General features: G+C 44.9%; 1 protein-coding gene across 1 annotated transcript; it reads left to right on the top strand.

Moving 5' to 3' along the window:
* Positions 1-1,999: 1,999 nt before the first annotated feature.
* Positions 2,000-15,559, top strand: BCL2L12 (BCL2 like 12). Its single transcript, XM_033170728.1, has 7 exons — positions 2,000-2,167; positions 3,169-3,398; positions 6,613-6,989; positions 8,572-8,736; positions 10,358-10,464; positions 12,639-12,890; positions 14,534-15,559. Exons 2-7 carry the CDS (start codon positions 3,244-3,246, stop codon positions 14,579-14,581), a joined length of 1,104 nt encoding a protein of 367 aa, XP_033026619.1. The 5' UTR covers positions 2,000-2,167; positions 3,169-3,243; the 3' UTR covers positions 14,582-15,559.
* The last annotated feature ends 619 nt before the right edge of the window (positions 15,560-16,178 follow it).

Genomic DNA, 16,178 nt, shown 5'->3' with positions numbered 1-16,178 from the left:
CATGATGGGGAGGGGGGAAATTATTATGGACTCTCACGGGTTATGCTGCTGAAATTTCAACTTCATAGTTCCTGTTCAGAAGCTACAGTACTGTATTGTGCAAAAACAGCTAAGTCCCCTGACACTCACAGGGTTGCTGTGTGGATAAAATGGGGTGGGGAAGAGCGACGCATGCAAAGAAGAAAAGCAGGATTAAAATGTAGTAAATAAATATAAAACATCATTGCTGTGGAGTGCCTCTAGCACACCCCATTGTTAGACCAGTGTTTTTCAACCTTTTTTGGGCAAAGGCACATTTGTTTCATGTAAAAAATCACGAGGCACACCACCATTAGAAAATGTTAAAAAATTTAACTCTGTGCCTATATTGACTATATATAAAGTAATTTTTCAGTTTTCCCCACGGCACACCAGGCAACATCTCGCGGCACACTAGTGTGCCACGGAACAGTGGTTGAAAAACACTGTGTTAGACAACCAGCCCACAACCCTCCAATTTCATTTATTTATTGCATCTACATCCCACCTTTTTCTGCAAGTGCTCCCCCTCCACAATCTCTTCACAACAAGCCTGTGAGGTAGGTTAGGCGGAGAGATGGTGACTGGCTCAGGGTCAACCCAGTGAACTTCATGGCTGAGCCCTGGTCTCCCGGGTCCGGCACTTTACCCACTACACCACACTGCCTTTAATTTATTAAAAATCAGAACTCTCTTCTCCAGTTCAATTCTGTCTTTCACACTCACGTAATGGTGCAAAAAGTCTTCCAGTTCCAGAAGCTCTTAATATTATTACAATCCTTTCTCTTACTAAGCCAGTGTTTTTCAACCACTGTTCCGTGGCACACTAGTGTGCCGCGAGATGTTGCCTGGTGTGCCGTGGGAAAAATTGTGTTTATTTGATTCCTATTCAAGAGAATTACTTTATATATAGTCAATATAGGCACAGAGTTAATTTTTTTAACATTTTCTAATGGTGGTGTGCCTCGTGATTTTTTTCATGAAACAAGTGTGCCTTTGCCCAAAAAAGGTTGAAAAACACTGTACTAAGCCCTCGGTGAGCAACATCAGATTTTATCTTATGGCCGGTTGTTCTATGCACAGAAATGGAAAGATGAAAAAGTTCCCACCAAAGAAGAATGGGGAAGCAAAGTGACGGATTGTGCTGAATCAGCAAAGCTAACAGCTGAAATAGGAGAACTTAATGATGTTTTAGGGAAGAATGGAAACCTTTTTCGGACTATTTAAAGAAATATAATATGATGAATTCGCGAGCGGGATTTGAGCTACAGGTATGAGCAACAGAAATAATGAGAGATTATTGTATTATGGTTATGATATAAAAAAGTGAAGATAGGGTGTGTGAGATAGAATAAAAAAACGGGGAAAGGGATGGGAAGTCGATAATACAAAATAAAAAAATGTATTGTGTATTGGAATTCTATGTGAAATTTGTGGAAGTAAAACTGTATCACTGCCGGTTGTTCTAAATGCCAGTGTTTCTTCTTCGATTGAGATGGATGAGAAGTCTCAATCGGCAGACAAATTACGTCATTTTGTCAAGGCCACCCAGTGCTTTTTGTTTCGTTTTGCTTTGTTTTCGTCATTTTGGACTTCGCCGGGCATTGATCTCTGGATACCCAACCAGCTCAGCCCCATGGGTTTTATATTCTGATTTTGTTCTGTGAACCGTTCTGAGACCTTCGGGTATAGGGCGGCATATAAACTCAATAAATAAAAATAAATAAACAAATAAATTCCTCCCTACCCTCTCCTCCAAGCTTTCTCCCTCCGCTTTCGCGCATTCCTTTTCGCGCACAACTCATTCTGTTGATTCCCGCTTTGATTCCAGAACGTTACACGTCATCGCATCGCCCAGCAGGGGTTAAATCCCATGGGCGGGGCGTCCTCGAAGCCGCGCCCCCTACAACACACACACACACACTCTCTCTCTCCCCCCTCCCCCCGCCACTATCGACGAAAGCCGGACCGAAACTGAACTTAAGGTGGCGAGGGCGCATGCGCAAATCTTTCCTGCTGCAGAAGTAGCTAGGAAGTTTGCTGGAGGAGCATCAAACTTTTCTCCGGCTTTTACCGGGCTTTCTCCCTTCTGTTCCAGGTGCGGACCAAGCGAGCCTCCGCCAGAGAGACGCGACCGTGGGATTCTAAGGTAGTGGGGGAGTCTCCCATACGCAGCCCCCAAATTCTGGGGAGATGTGATGGGGGAAAGTGATGGGAGAATTGGAGTAGGCAGAGAGGGTGGGAGCACACACAGAGTAGGCTAATTCAGGCTTACCTCCGAGTAAACATGTCTAGGAATGTACTACCAAGCTGAAAAAACCGGGGTGTCTGGTGGTAAGGGGGCAGAGGCGGTGGGCTGGTGTTTGTGTGGGGCATAGGAGCCAATTCCTAGCGGCTGCCCCCATAAAATATTTGAGGGGTCCGGGGCCCCAAAGTTGATGGGGCATTGCCATTCAAAAGCTGTCTGTGTGCCAAGTCTTGCGATACCTGTCCCACCCTCAATATTTTATTCAAGTTGGCACCCCTGGTGTGTGTGTTTGGGGGCGGGGAATGGCTGGTGCTTCTATGGCTCGGACAGGAATGATATTATTGGTTTATTTTGATTTCTTTCATAAAAACTATATGCCGCTTGAGTGTAAAAAAAAAAAACCCAAGACACCAGTTGAGGTTAGCAAGGTCAGAAATTGCAAGCTGGCTTTAAAGAAAGTGTTAGGTGGAGGAGGAAGAAGAACACCTGTTTTTTGCAGGAGTAAGGTACTTTCCCACAGGATGTACCAAGAGTGACCTGGAGCTTGTTTACCCTTCTTGGCCTACTTAGCTTGAAATGTCTGGGGTTATTTTGCGCTCTGCGGTGGCATGATTTGGGTCTGGATTGTATGGGCTAAATCCGTGAGGAGCTGGCTGGTGAACAGATCGCCTTGTGTTTGAGCAGGCAGCTGAAATGGACGGCCTCTGAAATAAATCATATGATTCCAGTGGAGACAGAAGAACGTGAATGAAAGATCCTTGGTGTATATACAATGGGCATGTGTTGGGGCGGTGGGGGGGGGGGAAGGTATGGCAATCAATAATATGAATGAATAGGAGCAGGATAGAAGGGGCGGTGAGAAAAAGGGAGGGAAGGCTAATGTGTTGTTGTTCTTCTTCCAGGGCTGCTGGTAGGTGTGGCGAGAAACTTGTCTCCTCCCTTTGAACGCCAGCCTGTCTTTGCAGCACTATAGACACATGGCAGGGAGCCCGCTGCCGCCAAAACGGCAGGTGGAAAAAGAGACCCAGAGGGTGCTGGAAGCATTCCTGCAAAGGGCGCTAAGAAATGGAGAGGCGGAGTCCCTAGGTCACGTGGGCGGGAGTTATCATGATCCTACAAGTTACATGCACAGGTAAAGGAGTCTTCGGGGGAGCGATGTTGTGGTTCAGCTGAGAGGAAATGAAATGCGGAAAAATTCAGGGGCGAGTCCAGGCAGAGGTTCTGGGTTTCCTGGAAGGGGACAAGGTCTTCTGTTGTGACCGAGAATCAAGGCAGAAGTAAATCACAAACGCTTTCCCCCCCCCAAAAGAAATCGCAGCCATAGCAACACGGATCACACACGCTGAGACTTAGCAATTCCCCATAGTTACTTCCCATCTCGTTTTATACACCGACTCCCTTCAGCCGAATGTTACTCCCAGCTGTCTTAAAACAAGGCTTAAAAGAAAACTCCATACTAAACCACCATATCTTCCAGTGTCAGATTCTGAGTTGGGATCTGGGCTGGATTCCTGGGAGAAACAATTACATCAAATTCTCCTGGGTGGGGGAGATCTGGGAAGAAAGTTGTGGTTTTAAATCTGGGAGGTAAGAAAAGTGGGAGGTAGAATAAAACAAGATGTATCACCTTCAAAAGCTCTTCTTTGGGTCACCTTTGAGGTAAGGCAGGTGATGTCTTAAGTATGTCAGGGCTGGCCCAGGACTGTTTGTTCTTTAGCAAAATGCCCTGGGCTAGGCCTGGCTTCGAGACACCACTTGCCTCAGGTACTTAATAATCATGTGTTTCCTCCCTATACCATAGGTATGAAAATATTCTAAAACTTTATAAAGAACAAGTCTATGGCAAATGGACTGTACAATCATGACCAAACCATCTTATGTGGCTTCGCAACACTGAAATGCGGACACAGTGTATAATAAGCACACCAATGTAGTCTGCCCCAAACCTTGATATCTTGATTATGAAGACTGTTTACAATGGAGGTGTTTCATGTTCCGATTTACAAAATCTCCTCTGGCATTCGGCTGGAAAAGGGCTTCTCCTTGTGTGTGGGCTAAGAGAGCAAATTAATATAATATTATGCTGATGCAGACTTTCGTAGTTTTAGGCTGTGTTGCAGTACAATGACTCTCAGCTTTCACATTTTGTACGAAAAATCCTAAACTGTGTATCTTTATGACTAGAGTGGAAACATTTTTTTCTGTCTGAGGAAAATGGCATGATGGTGGTGAACCCACCCAATCCAAGTGCAGATAGTAAGTGGACTGAGAGTTGAAATTTACTTCTCTTGTGATGGGACAGCATCCCTCTGCTGTATCTGAGGGGTAGCAGGCTAATTTAGCTCCTACTCTCTGCTCCTCAGAATGTGCCGCCAGAGGTGACTGTCTCACTCTGTCTAATGTTGGGCCAGCCTTGCTTGAAGTAGGACCTTTTCAGTGTTGGCACCCTATCGTTGAAATCCCTCTGCTTGAAGAGTCCTCTCTGGTGCCAAATTTGTTGTCTTTTCGGTGCCAAAGGAACCAAGTTTCATTTGCACAAAACTTCTGGATGCTGTTGATATATGTTTTTATCTTACTGTTATTTATTTTTTGTGTGCAGCAGGTGGCGGGGAAATATTATAACTGCTGCTGCTCCTCTTATTGTTTTGCTGTTTCAATGTGTAGACTTAACTGCCTTAGTTTGATTTTAAAAAGTATAAACTGCCTTAGTTTAATTGTTAGCTATCCTGGAAAACACATGTTGGCGAGGAAATAAATATACCGGTATGAAAAAAGGAAAGTACTTGGTTGTTGGTGGTGGGTCAAGGGTCCAAAGCTAGAGTCCTGGATCCACTGACCTTGGAGTAAATCCCATTGAAGAAAGTGGGATTTACTTCTGAGTAGATGTGCTTAGGGACATGGGTGGCACTGTGGGTTAAACCACTGAGCCCAGGGCTTGCTGATCAGAAGGTCGGCGGTTCGAATCCCTGTGATGGGGTGAGCTTCCGTTGCTCGGTCCCTGCTCCTGCCAACCTAGCAGTTCGAAAGCACGTCAAAGAGCAAGTAGATAAATAGGTACTGCTCCAGCGGGAAGGTAAACGGCGTTTCCATGCGCTACATTGGTTCGCCAGAAGCGGCTTAGTCATGCTGGCCACATGACCCAGAAGCTGTACGCTGGCTCCCTCTGCCAGTAAAGCGAGATGAGTGCCGCAACCCCAGAGTTGTCCGTGACTGGATCTAATGGTCAGAAGTCCCTAGATGTGCTTAAGATAACACATAGATGTGCTTAAGGTACCACATTTTCTTTCTTTCGTTTTCAGGATACGAACGTGCTGAACCTGAAAGTGTCAGAACGGGTTACTTCCGGGTTTTGGTGTTCGCGCATGTGCAGAAGCACTAAATCACGCTTTGGACATGTGTACCGAATTGCGTCACACACATGCACAGACGCAGCGGCACGGATTGTGTTCCTTACCCGAGCGTCCACTGTATAATTTTTTTATTTGATTTTAAAAAGTATAAACATACAACTAAAAACAGTTCCGAATCCAAATATTGAGATCTCCTGACTTTCTCATCCCTTCCATGGGTCCCAATGGTATTGTTTACAACTGCATATCAATACTTATCCAAATTTTTAATCCTTCTGAATTATCCATACTTTACAAGTGTGGTTCAAATCCAGCTAATGTTTTAACCTGCTTACAGTGGTCTTGTAAATAAATTATAAACTTTTCCCATTCCTAATTAAAGTTCCTGTCTTCTTGATTTCTGAGCTTCCCAGTTAATTTTGCCATTTTTGGCATAGTCCAAACTTGGTTTGCCATTCTTCTCTGTTTGGGGTAGTTTCTTCCTTCCACCTCTGGGCTAGTAGCATCCGTGCGGCTGTTGTCGCATACATAAACAATATTTTCTGGTCCTTTGGTATCTCATTACCTATAATTCCTAGTAAAAAAAAGCTTCTGGTTTTTTAACAAAAAATATTTTAAACATTTTTTTCCATTTCATTATATATCATCTCCCAGAATTTTTCCGTTACTTTACATGTCCACCACATATGATAAAAGGTACCTTCTTTTTCTTTACATTTCCAGCAAATATTTGAACTTGTTCTGTACATTTTTGCTAACTTGACAGATGTCAAATGCCACCCATACATCATTTTCATCTAATTTTCTTTCAGTGAACAACATGCCGTGAATTTCAGTTCTGTTTTCCACAGCCTCTCCCAACCTACCATTTGTATATTATGTCCCAAGTCTTTTGTATCATTGCAGATTTAACCTGTTCATCTTTTGTATGCTGCTCCAAGAGCAAATTATACATTTTAAGATACCACATTTTCTATCGCTGTTCACTCCCTACAGCTCCCCAACAGAACACTCCCAGGATTGTCCAGCCTGGAGCTCTGTCCATGAGGAAAATAACTGCACCGATGAAAAAAAGCATAGCTTCCGCACCAGCATCAAGCGTCTACTGCATCGGCGGCCTAGTCCGCGGACCCCACCGGACAACGGGCCTTCTTCTACGGGCTCCTTAAAGAGGTCCAAGGCAGGAGGGGAGGTTGGGGAAGGGGGCCGCCAGAAGCGTTCCTTCTCCCTCAAGAAAATCCTGCGGAAAAAGGGGTCTTCCTCAGGGGAGACAACAAGCCCCGGTGGGACTCTCCAGCGCCCCGACTCCCTGCCTGTTGTCAACTGCTACTGTCAGAAACACCCGTCTGAGCAACTGGTGCCCCAAGGGAGTGGTAAGAAAATGCCACCTCTCTGGCCTTTATTTCTTATCTAGATTTCTTCTTGCTTCAGAGACGGATGTTCTGGCTCCATGCCTCACCCAGTTGTAAACATTTTTAAAGGGCAGGTGCCTTGGACTTCTTGAAGGAACAATTGCTTGGGTAAAGCGGTGTTTTCGATTGCCAAAGTCCATATTGAGCAAAGATTTGATTCTGGGATGTCGAGCCTTCAACGAAGTTGCTTTCACTTGCTTTTTGAAGCTGTGCTAGTTTGTTTGTTTGTTAGTTTTGAAAAAAAACAAACAGACAAAAGCATCCATCTTTATTGCCTATTTGTGAGTTGTTGTTGTTGTTGTTGTTGTTGTTCAGTCGTTCAGTCGTGTCCGACTCTTCGTGACCCCATGGACCAGAGCACGCCAGGCACGCCTATCTTTCACTGCCTCCCGCAGTTTGGCCAAACTCATGCTAGTCGCTTCGAGAACACTGTCCAACCATCTCATCCTCTCTCGTCCCCTTCTCCTTGTGCCCTCCATCTTTCCCAACATCAGGGTCTTTTCCAGGGAGTCTTCTCTTCTCATAAGGTGGCCAAAGTACTGGAGCCCCAACTTCAGGATCTGTCCTTTGTGGGTAGCGCCATCAAACCTAGTGGAAATTGCTTTGAATGAGTCTTTCATGAGTGGAATCGCTGTATCGCTGGGCTCCCAATTTCCAAAACTGATCCAGCAAGATACCATGGTATCAATGATATCAAAAATTGCAGAGAGATCAAGCAAAATTAACAGGTTCACAGTCCTCCTATCCCTCTCCCAATAAATATCCCTGGTCAGGGCAACCCAGGCTGATTTGGTCTCAGAGCCAGGCCTGAAACCAGACTGGAATGGATTCAGATAATCAGTTTTATTCAACAGCAACTGAAGCTGAGCACCTTCCCTAAAAAGCGGGTAGGTAGCAGTTGTCATAATAATCATAATTTTATTATTTGTACCTTGCCCAGCTGACTGGGTTGCCCCAGTCACTCTGGGCAGTTTCTAGCATATGCAAAAACATCATTAAGCATTTAAAACTTCCCTATACAGGGCTGCCTTCAGGTGTCTTCTAAAGGTTGTATAGTTACTTATCTCCTTGACATCTGATGGGAGGGGATTCCACAGGAAGGACGCCACTGCCGAGAAGGCCCTGTGCCTTGTTCCCTTTAACTTCATTTCTTGCAATGAGGGAACCGCCAAAAGGCCCTCGGCGCTGGACCTCAGTGTCCAGATTGAACAACGGGGGTCATACACTTCCAGGTCCAGTGTGGGTTTTTGGTCAAATGTCCACCAGGGGTGTGGGTGTGGACATGTCTTCACTAATAGCAGCTACTTGGTTCTGTGGGTGAGAATTGACTTGCCTTTCTTTTTCTGCCTGTTGAAGACTCCTGTGCAACTCAGAAGCTTGCCTATCCTTTTACCAATAGAAGTTAGCCTTGTTGCAGATAATCAGCATTTGCTAGCATGTCACATTATATATCCTTTGTCGCCTTGCTAACCGGTGCCTCTCTCTGCAGTGCAGAAGTTGCCTTTCCTCTGCTCCTTAACAGCTTTCTGATCTTTTGTTGCAGGTGGGGAGGCTGAGAATGCTGAGTTGTATACCTTGGTGGCCCAGAAACTGGACCACTTGGTCAAGCAGCAACAGCTGACCAGCCCTTCGGTGGCCAGAAGCTTGCCTTTTCCCACAGATGAAATCGGCATACTCCCCACGGGCGGCACGATACCCAGCACTCCAGGTATGGGATCGACTTCCTTGTGATTGTAGCCCTCGCCGCTGGGTAATAGGGATTGCATCTTAATAGACTCATAATCTGGTGAACCAGGTTCGCGTCCCTGCTCCTCCACAAGCAGCTGCTGGGTGACCTTGGGCTAGTCACACTTCTTTGAAGTCTCTCAGCCCCACTCACCTCACAGAGTGTTTGTTGTGGGGGAGGAAGGGAAAGGAGAATGTTAGCCACTTTGAGACTCCTTCGGGTAGTGATAAAGCGGGATATCAGTTCCAAACTCCTCTCTCTCTCTCTCTCTCTTGCCAGTGTGGTGTAGTGGTTAAGAGCGGTAGACTCGTAATCTGGTGAACCGGGTTCGCGTCCCCGCTCCTCCACATGCAGCTGCTGGGTGACCTTGGGCTAGTCACACTTCCTTGAAGTCTCTCAACCCCACTCACCTCACAGAGTGTTTGTTGTGGGGGAGGAAGGGAAAGGAGAATATTAGCTGCTTTGAGACTCCTTCGGGTAGTGATAAAGCGGGATATCAAATCCAAACTCTTCTTCTTCTTCTTCTTCTTCTTCTTCTTCTTCTTCTTCTTCTTCTTCTTCTTCTTCTTCTTCTTTCCTGGCCAAATATGTTATAAGAATTAGAACCCACAAGCATCCTCTTAGATTGTGCTGTGCTCCTTGTGTTGGGACAGTGCTGCAACACAGGGGGAGGGGCAGGGAAGGAAGTAACAAGGGGAATCCATCAGGGTGGATTTGATTTAAGTCAAATCGATTTAAATCACAATTTAAATCACTAGTCAGTAAGACTTGATTGAAATATATATATATATATATATTACAGAAAGACTCATTCTTGCTGGCATAATCTTAATATTTACAACCAGATAGAAGGTTTTGTTTTTGGAATAATAAATTTTCAGAGTAGTTTTTACAGTTATATCAAAAATTACCGATTTGGTTATAGTATTAGAAATACAGAGGCAGGTGATTATGAAATTACTGTTTATATTTGGACAACTTTTCTGCTGTACTTCATTGGAAGGAGAAAAATAATCATTTCCTTAATAACAATTTAAACAATTTATTTAACTAAAACCATAACATTATAGTATATGTATCCATGTTTGTTAACTGATGTGGTTAAACAATTTAAAAAAAAAAAAAAAACTTAGACTGAGTTTTAGCACACATGAAAAACTTAAAACAAATCCTTATTTCCTGATGAGTAGCATTTGGACTAAAATGTAAGTAGAAAGCTATATTTAGAAAGATTTTTCCACCAAAAACATTTTATTTAAAAAATCCAATTAAAATTTTAAAAAATCCAATTTAAGTAATTTATTTATTTTTAATTTAAAAAATAATAATTGATTTTTATCAGCCATGGAATCCATAGTCCCACCACTTCAGAGAGAGGCTCCAATGAATAATGATCCTCCAAATACATTATCTAGGCCCAAAGCCATCTTCAGATCCCTCTTTCCTCGGAACGATTTGTTTTGTCACGCCCACGTTGCATCATAGCTGTCAACCTTTCCCTTTTTTTGCACGAAATTCCCTTATTATAGCATTGGGAAACAGCAGGGAGGGTTGACCGCTATGCGTTGCATCTCTGAATTGGACTATTCTTTTCTGCTCACAGTTATTTCGGAGGAGCTGCCAGGAGACTTGGAGGAGAAACAGAAAGAGCAAATCCTCCAGAAACTGGTTGCCCTTCTGGAAGAGAAGGCCGGAATCATCAATAAGGAGGTATAAGCCAGGCCTGTAACAAAACTGTTGCAATGGGGAATGTTCCTGTTTGCCGTCTCGGCCCTTTTTCACACTATGCCATTCTACAGTGGTGCCCCGCTAGACGAAAATAATTCGTCCCGCGAAAATTTTCGTCTAGCGGGGTTTTCGTTTTGCGGAGCGGCAATGGGAGCCGCGCTCCGCAAAACGGAAAAAAAAGACGAAATTTTTTCGTCTTGCGAGGCAGCCCCATAGACTTTTTCGTCTAGCGGGGCAGCCTCCCGCTAGACGAATGCTTTCGTCTAGCGAGTTTTTCGTCTAGCGAAGCATTCGTCTAGCGGGGTACCACTGTATTCTGTTCCTCTGCCTTGCATCCCAGTTTTCTCCCTACAACACTAAAGAATTATTCAAAAATTTGTGGCCACTGAACCCTCATTAGGCTTTTTGGGGAATCCCCCCCTCAGGCTTTTTCCTAAACTTTTTTTGTACTTCTACAAATCTTGGGGTTGGCTACGGATGGCTACTGAAGGACCAGCACTTAGAGAGGAAACATGTTGTTAGTTTATAAGGTTAGCAAGTGAAAGCACGTGTTGGCCCTGCTCTCTACCTACCAGTGTGGTGTAGTGGTTAAGAGTGGTAGACTCATAATCTGGTGAACTGGGTTCGCGTCTCCTCTCCTCCACATGCAGCTGCTGGGTGACCTTGGGCTAGTCACACTTCTCTGAAGTCTCTCAGCCCCACTCACCTCACAGAGTGTTTGTTGTGGGGGAGGAAGGGAAAGGAGAATATTAGCTGCTTTCAGACTCCTTCGAGTAGTGATAAAGCGGGATATCAAATCCAAAGTATTCTTCTTCTTCTCCTCTTCTTTTAGCATACCTTCTTCCTATTCTTCCAAGCAAACTCACCCCTTGTGTTTTCTTCCCTTCCTCTTCCCATGTTTACTTAGAGGTGTGTTTTGGGCTTACTATTAAGTGAAGTGTGCATACGATTGCAGCCTAAGAAACACCCTGTTGTCATATGTAGCGCTGTGGCTTAAACCACTGAGCCTCTTGGGCTTGCCGATCGGAAGGTCAGCGGTTCAAATCTGCACCACGTGGTGAGCTCCCGTCGCTCTGTCCCAGCTTTTGCCAACCTAGCAGTTCAATAACACACCAGTGCAAGTAGATAAATAGGTACCCCTGTGGTGGGAAGGTAAACGGCGTTTCTGTGCGCTCTGGCTTCCATCACCGTGTTCTGTTGCGGCAGAAGCGGTTTAGTCATGCTGGCCACGTGACCGGGAAAGCTGTCTGTGGACAAACACTGGGTCCCTCGCAAGGCCTGATGTGAGATGAGCGCCACAACCCCATTGTCGCCTTTGACTGGACTTCACCGTCCAGGGTTCCTTTACCTAAGGCGAAGACAATCTCCTATGTACATTTACTTGGGAATAAGCCCCACTGAACATCGTAGCCACAGGCTTCTGAGTAGCCACAGTTCAAATTGCTCTGCACATGGCTTTTGCGTTGCTGACTTTATAAGCCCCAGTCTGCTTTTGGAAAGCTTCTCTTGCTCACGTTGGTGAGCTAAACTTTTATTTACCAGTTTGCAAAGGAGCTGTGTTGTTACAAGGGGTAATTTTGTCAATGCCCCTTCTTAGAATGTGCCACCCAGAACTGATAGCCAGCAGCATTGTCTTCTCCCGTTCCTTCTGTCTGTCATATGCACAGCTGCCCTGACTGCATTGATTCCTAAGAAAACAGGACAGGCCATGGGTGTAGCCAAAGCTCCCCCCCCCATTCAATACAAATCAATACAAATCTGAGGTTCTGTCCCTCCTAACAAAAACCTGCCCGGCCCCAACAAAAATCCTGGCTACACCCATGGGGCACAGGCTAGTTCTTCCTTTTCCACTTAAGGCATTTACAAAAACTGTTTGGGTCTGGAAATAGCTCATATGTTCCTGCTTGTACCTCTGTAAGGAAAACCACCTCCCACTTTATTTGGCTGGGTGAGCATCTTGCAAGTAGCACATGAAATTTTGCAAAGTAGCAGAAGTGCAAATCAGCCCTATGGCGGGCCTGCGCACCTTATCTAAGCACATTATTGGTGCTCAATGAATGCTTAGGAGCGTCTTTCTGATTGGGATTCGCAGCTGTCCTTCAGACGAGTCACCCAGGCAACTCTTAATGGCTCTTCCCCCTTTCTGTGATTGGCAGATTGAGGCCGACCCATTGCTACGCAACACCTTATCTCGCTTGTCCTACCGCAGCTTCTCTCGCCTGGCCGAGGCCTTCACCTCACGTGCCCCCCCTGGTCTCCCCAGCCCCCAGCTGGCTAAGCTGGCACTCACCATGGAGCTCACGCGAAAAGTGGCTGGTATCAACAGCCATGCAGTACACACCCTCATGGGCTACAGTCTCCAGTATATGGACATGTTCGTGCCCTGGCTACAGCAGCAAGGTGGCTGGGTAAGTGTCATGGCGTGTGTGGCTATGGATTCTACTTGGGCTGGGCTGGAGCCCCCGTTGACATTGCATTTAAAAGTATTAAACCATTAAAAATGCAAAAGAAACAGTCCAAATGCTGCCCATGAGGCAACTTGAATCAAGACTGACATGGGGCTCTGGAAGAATGCTTGGCTATGATCTCGCCATAGGTGGCAAGATGTAGCTTTCTCTTCACAAAAAGACGCACTTTGTAGCTTAGCCATTTCCCTCTTTATCCTTCGGTTCCACATCTGTAAAATGGGACTAAGTGATCTACTGAACAGGAGCGTCGCAAGTGTTCAGCATAATAATTATAATTTATAATGATTATTTATTGAATTTATATACTGCCCTATACCCGGAGGTCTCAGGGCGGTTCACAGAATAAAATCAAAATATAAAACCACAAAATCCATAATCACGATAAAAACAACAACCCAATAACACACCCCTCCCCAAAGAGCCACATTTTAAAAGGGTATAGGATGTCAATCTGATCCACCAAAGGCCTGGTTAAATAGGAATGCTTTTACCTGATGCCTAAAGGTGTATCATGAAGGCGCCAGGCAAACTTCCCTGGGGAGAGCATTCCACAGACGGGGAGCCACTGCAGAGAAGGCCCCGTTCTTGTGTTGCCACCCTCCGGACCTCTGGAGGAGGAGGCACACAAAGGAGGGCTTCAGAAGATGATCTCAGGGTTCGAGAGCCTGCCAAGCACAATGGCTTGGGTGCGAGTTGAACCCCACTTACCTGGAAATAAACCCCACTGAACTGAACAGGAATTACTTTTAAATAGACATGGTTAGGATTGCGACTGTTCGTCGATCCAGCAGCAAGTAAGATCAGTACAGTACTTTGGATAGCTCCAACAGGCAACCTCTTCCAACAAAGCCTGGAGCATAAGGCTTTCAATTCCTCTAGACCAGGTGGCCCCACAATGTTCTGAACTACAGTTCCCATCAGCCCCAGCAAGCATGGCCAGAATTGACGGGAGTTGCAGCTCAGCAACATCTAGAGAGCCAATGGCTGCCTGTTTCTCCTTGGCTCTGCCCCCCAATCGGAGAGCCTTAAATCTGTAGTCATTTGGCCTGGAGCCTATAGCTCTGTTGCCTCTCAGTCAGCTCTTGCCTTACACACTGCCTGTGCTGGAAGGCAGGTACTAAGGAACACCATATAAAAGGGTCCAGTTATGGCTCAGGGGATGCTTCTCTGGGCGTCCCAGTTTGGAGGTGTGAGGTGCTCCTGGCTGAGAACTGTGATGTTTAAGTCTGGGCAATATGGTGATAGATCATTGAACACCAGTTTTAAATCCACATCTTGATAACCGGTTCAAGATATTTGCCCTGATGATAAACTGAGCAGCCGTAGACTGGGAAAATCCCTCTGGTGACGATGCGGCTTGCTCAACTGAGGCACAGAAAGGCTGAGGCCATGCGATGTGGGAGGAAGAAGCAGCCGAGCTGCGTTCCAGACATCGCAATATATTAGCATATCACGGTATTTAGCTGCTGATATATCACGATGCTGAAAACCAGATATCACACAGCCCTAGTAAAAAGATGCAAAATGCATTATAGTAAAGGTACTATGGAAGCAACTGATAATTTTTATTTCTTTCTCTGTAGGAAAGCATTGTGGCCCAGGAAGAGATATTTGATCTGCAGCTTGACTAGCCATTCTCCATTACCATGAGCCAATGCCACTGCTCTTAAAACTGTGATGAAGTAGAGAATATGCTCTTGAGACTTGTCTGGGCAAAGCTGACTAATGGGTGGGCATTCCCCCCCCCCCAAAGGTCTGTCAGGAAAGTCCCATCTTCTCTCTCTAGCAGGGTAAATGCCACTCAAGGAAAGTTATGTCCTTGCAGCAATGATCAGAATGTGACTTTTAAGCTAGCCTGGGGATCTAGAAATCCACACTAATGAATCCCAAACTTCTGGGCTTGGAATAAATGGCAGAAATTGGTTTTATTTTTATTTTTTTGCACTAATTGTTGCTGATCTGTTCCTGCGGGATTTGGAGTCCTGTTTTTAAAACTTGCCAAAGGAAAATAAGAGTCAGAGAAAAATAAGATAGTTGAAATAAGTTGGCATTGGTAGGGAATAGAGACTATAATGCAGATGCTGCTCATTGGAGGTGAGGTTGGTGGAGATTCAAGGGTGGGGCCTTATCACTGGTGACCCCTTATCTTTGAAACGGCCTTCTAAAGGAAGCTTACCTGGTTCTGACTCTGTTATCTTTTCAGCACCAGGTGAAAACATTTTTTTTAAAGAAGGCTATTTAGATACTGTTTTTGTTCTGGTTTTGATATTTAATGTTACTGTTCTGCCATTTTGTTATTATTTATTGTATTGGGGGGGTTGCTTGTTTTTTTAATTTTCTTGATTTGTGAGCTCCTCTGAGGGGTTGAAGAGTAGGATATACAAAATAAATAAATCCTATGCAAAACTTGCTTGCAGATGAGTTCATATGAAAACTCAGTGGCATCATCTTTCAAGACTGAGTTGCAAGGCTCTGAGAATATTGTAACCCTCAACTCAGGGATTTGAGTATGTTTACGTAGAGTACCAATAGCTTAACGGAAGTATTTCAATGACTGAGAAACACAGTATTTTTTAAATAAATATTTTCAATGAAAATACATATTTCAATACCAAGTACTTTGGTTGGTGTCTGCATTTTTGTTTGCTTGGTGTTCCCTTTTGTCCCGTCAACCTTCTGCCATACCCATCTCTTTAAATAATCTGTTGCAGGTAGCATCCTGAATCTGAACATCCACTGAGGAGTTGTGTTCCCCCCCCCCACTACTCCTGCAGCAAAATCCTTCATACAAGCTCCTGCCTGCATAACTCTGGCGGCGATCCTATACCCACTAACGCATTAGGACTTCCAATATGTAGGGTTGAGCTATCAAAAAGGGACCACATATAGCTTGTCTATTTATTACATTTTACATGCCACCTTTCACTTAAGGAGCTCAAAGTGGCCTACATCCTTTCCCCCCTCCCAGTACTATCACATCAACCCTGTGAGGTTTGACTGAGGCAGTTGGTGACTGGCCCAAGGTCACCCACTGAACTTCATGGCCGAGAGGGGATTTGAACCTTAGTCTCCCACACCCTAGTCTGACAGTAACCACTACACCAGACTTGCTCTCACTACACAACACTGTTGTTGATTAAACGCCATCACATGCTAAAGCCACTATGTTAATATAGGTTATGTATATGGTATATATGAACACACACAAAGGATGGGGGGACCAGACAA

The sequence above is a fragment of the Lacerta agilis genome, chromosome 14 (assembly GCF_009819535.1).
Source record: "Lacerta agilis isolate rLacAgi1 chromosome 14, rLacAgi1.pri, whole genome shotgun sequence".
NCBI lineage: Eukaryota > Metazoa > Chordata > Lepidosauria > Squamata > Lacertidae > Lacerta > Lacerta agilis.
This window is presented reverse-complemented; position numbering and strand designations above follow the sequence as displayed.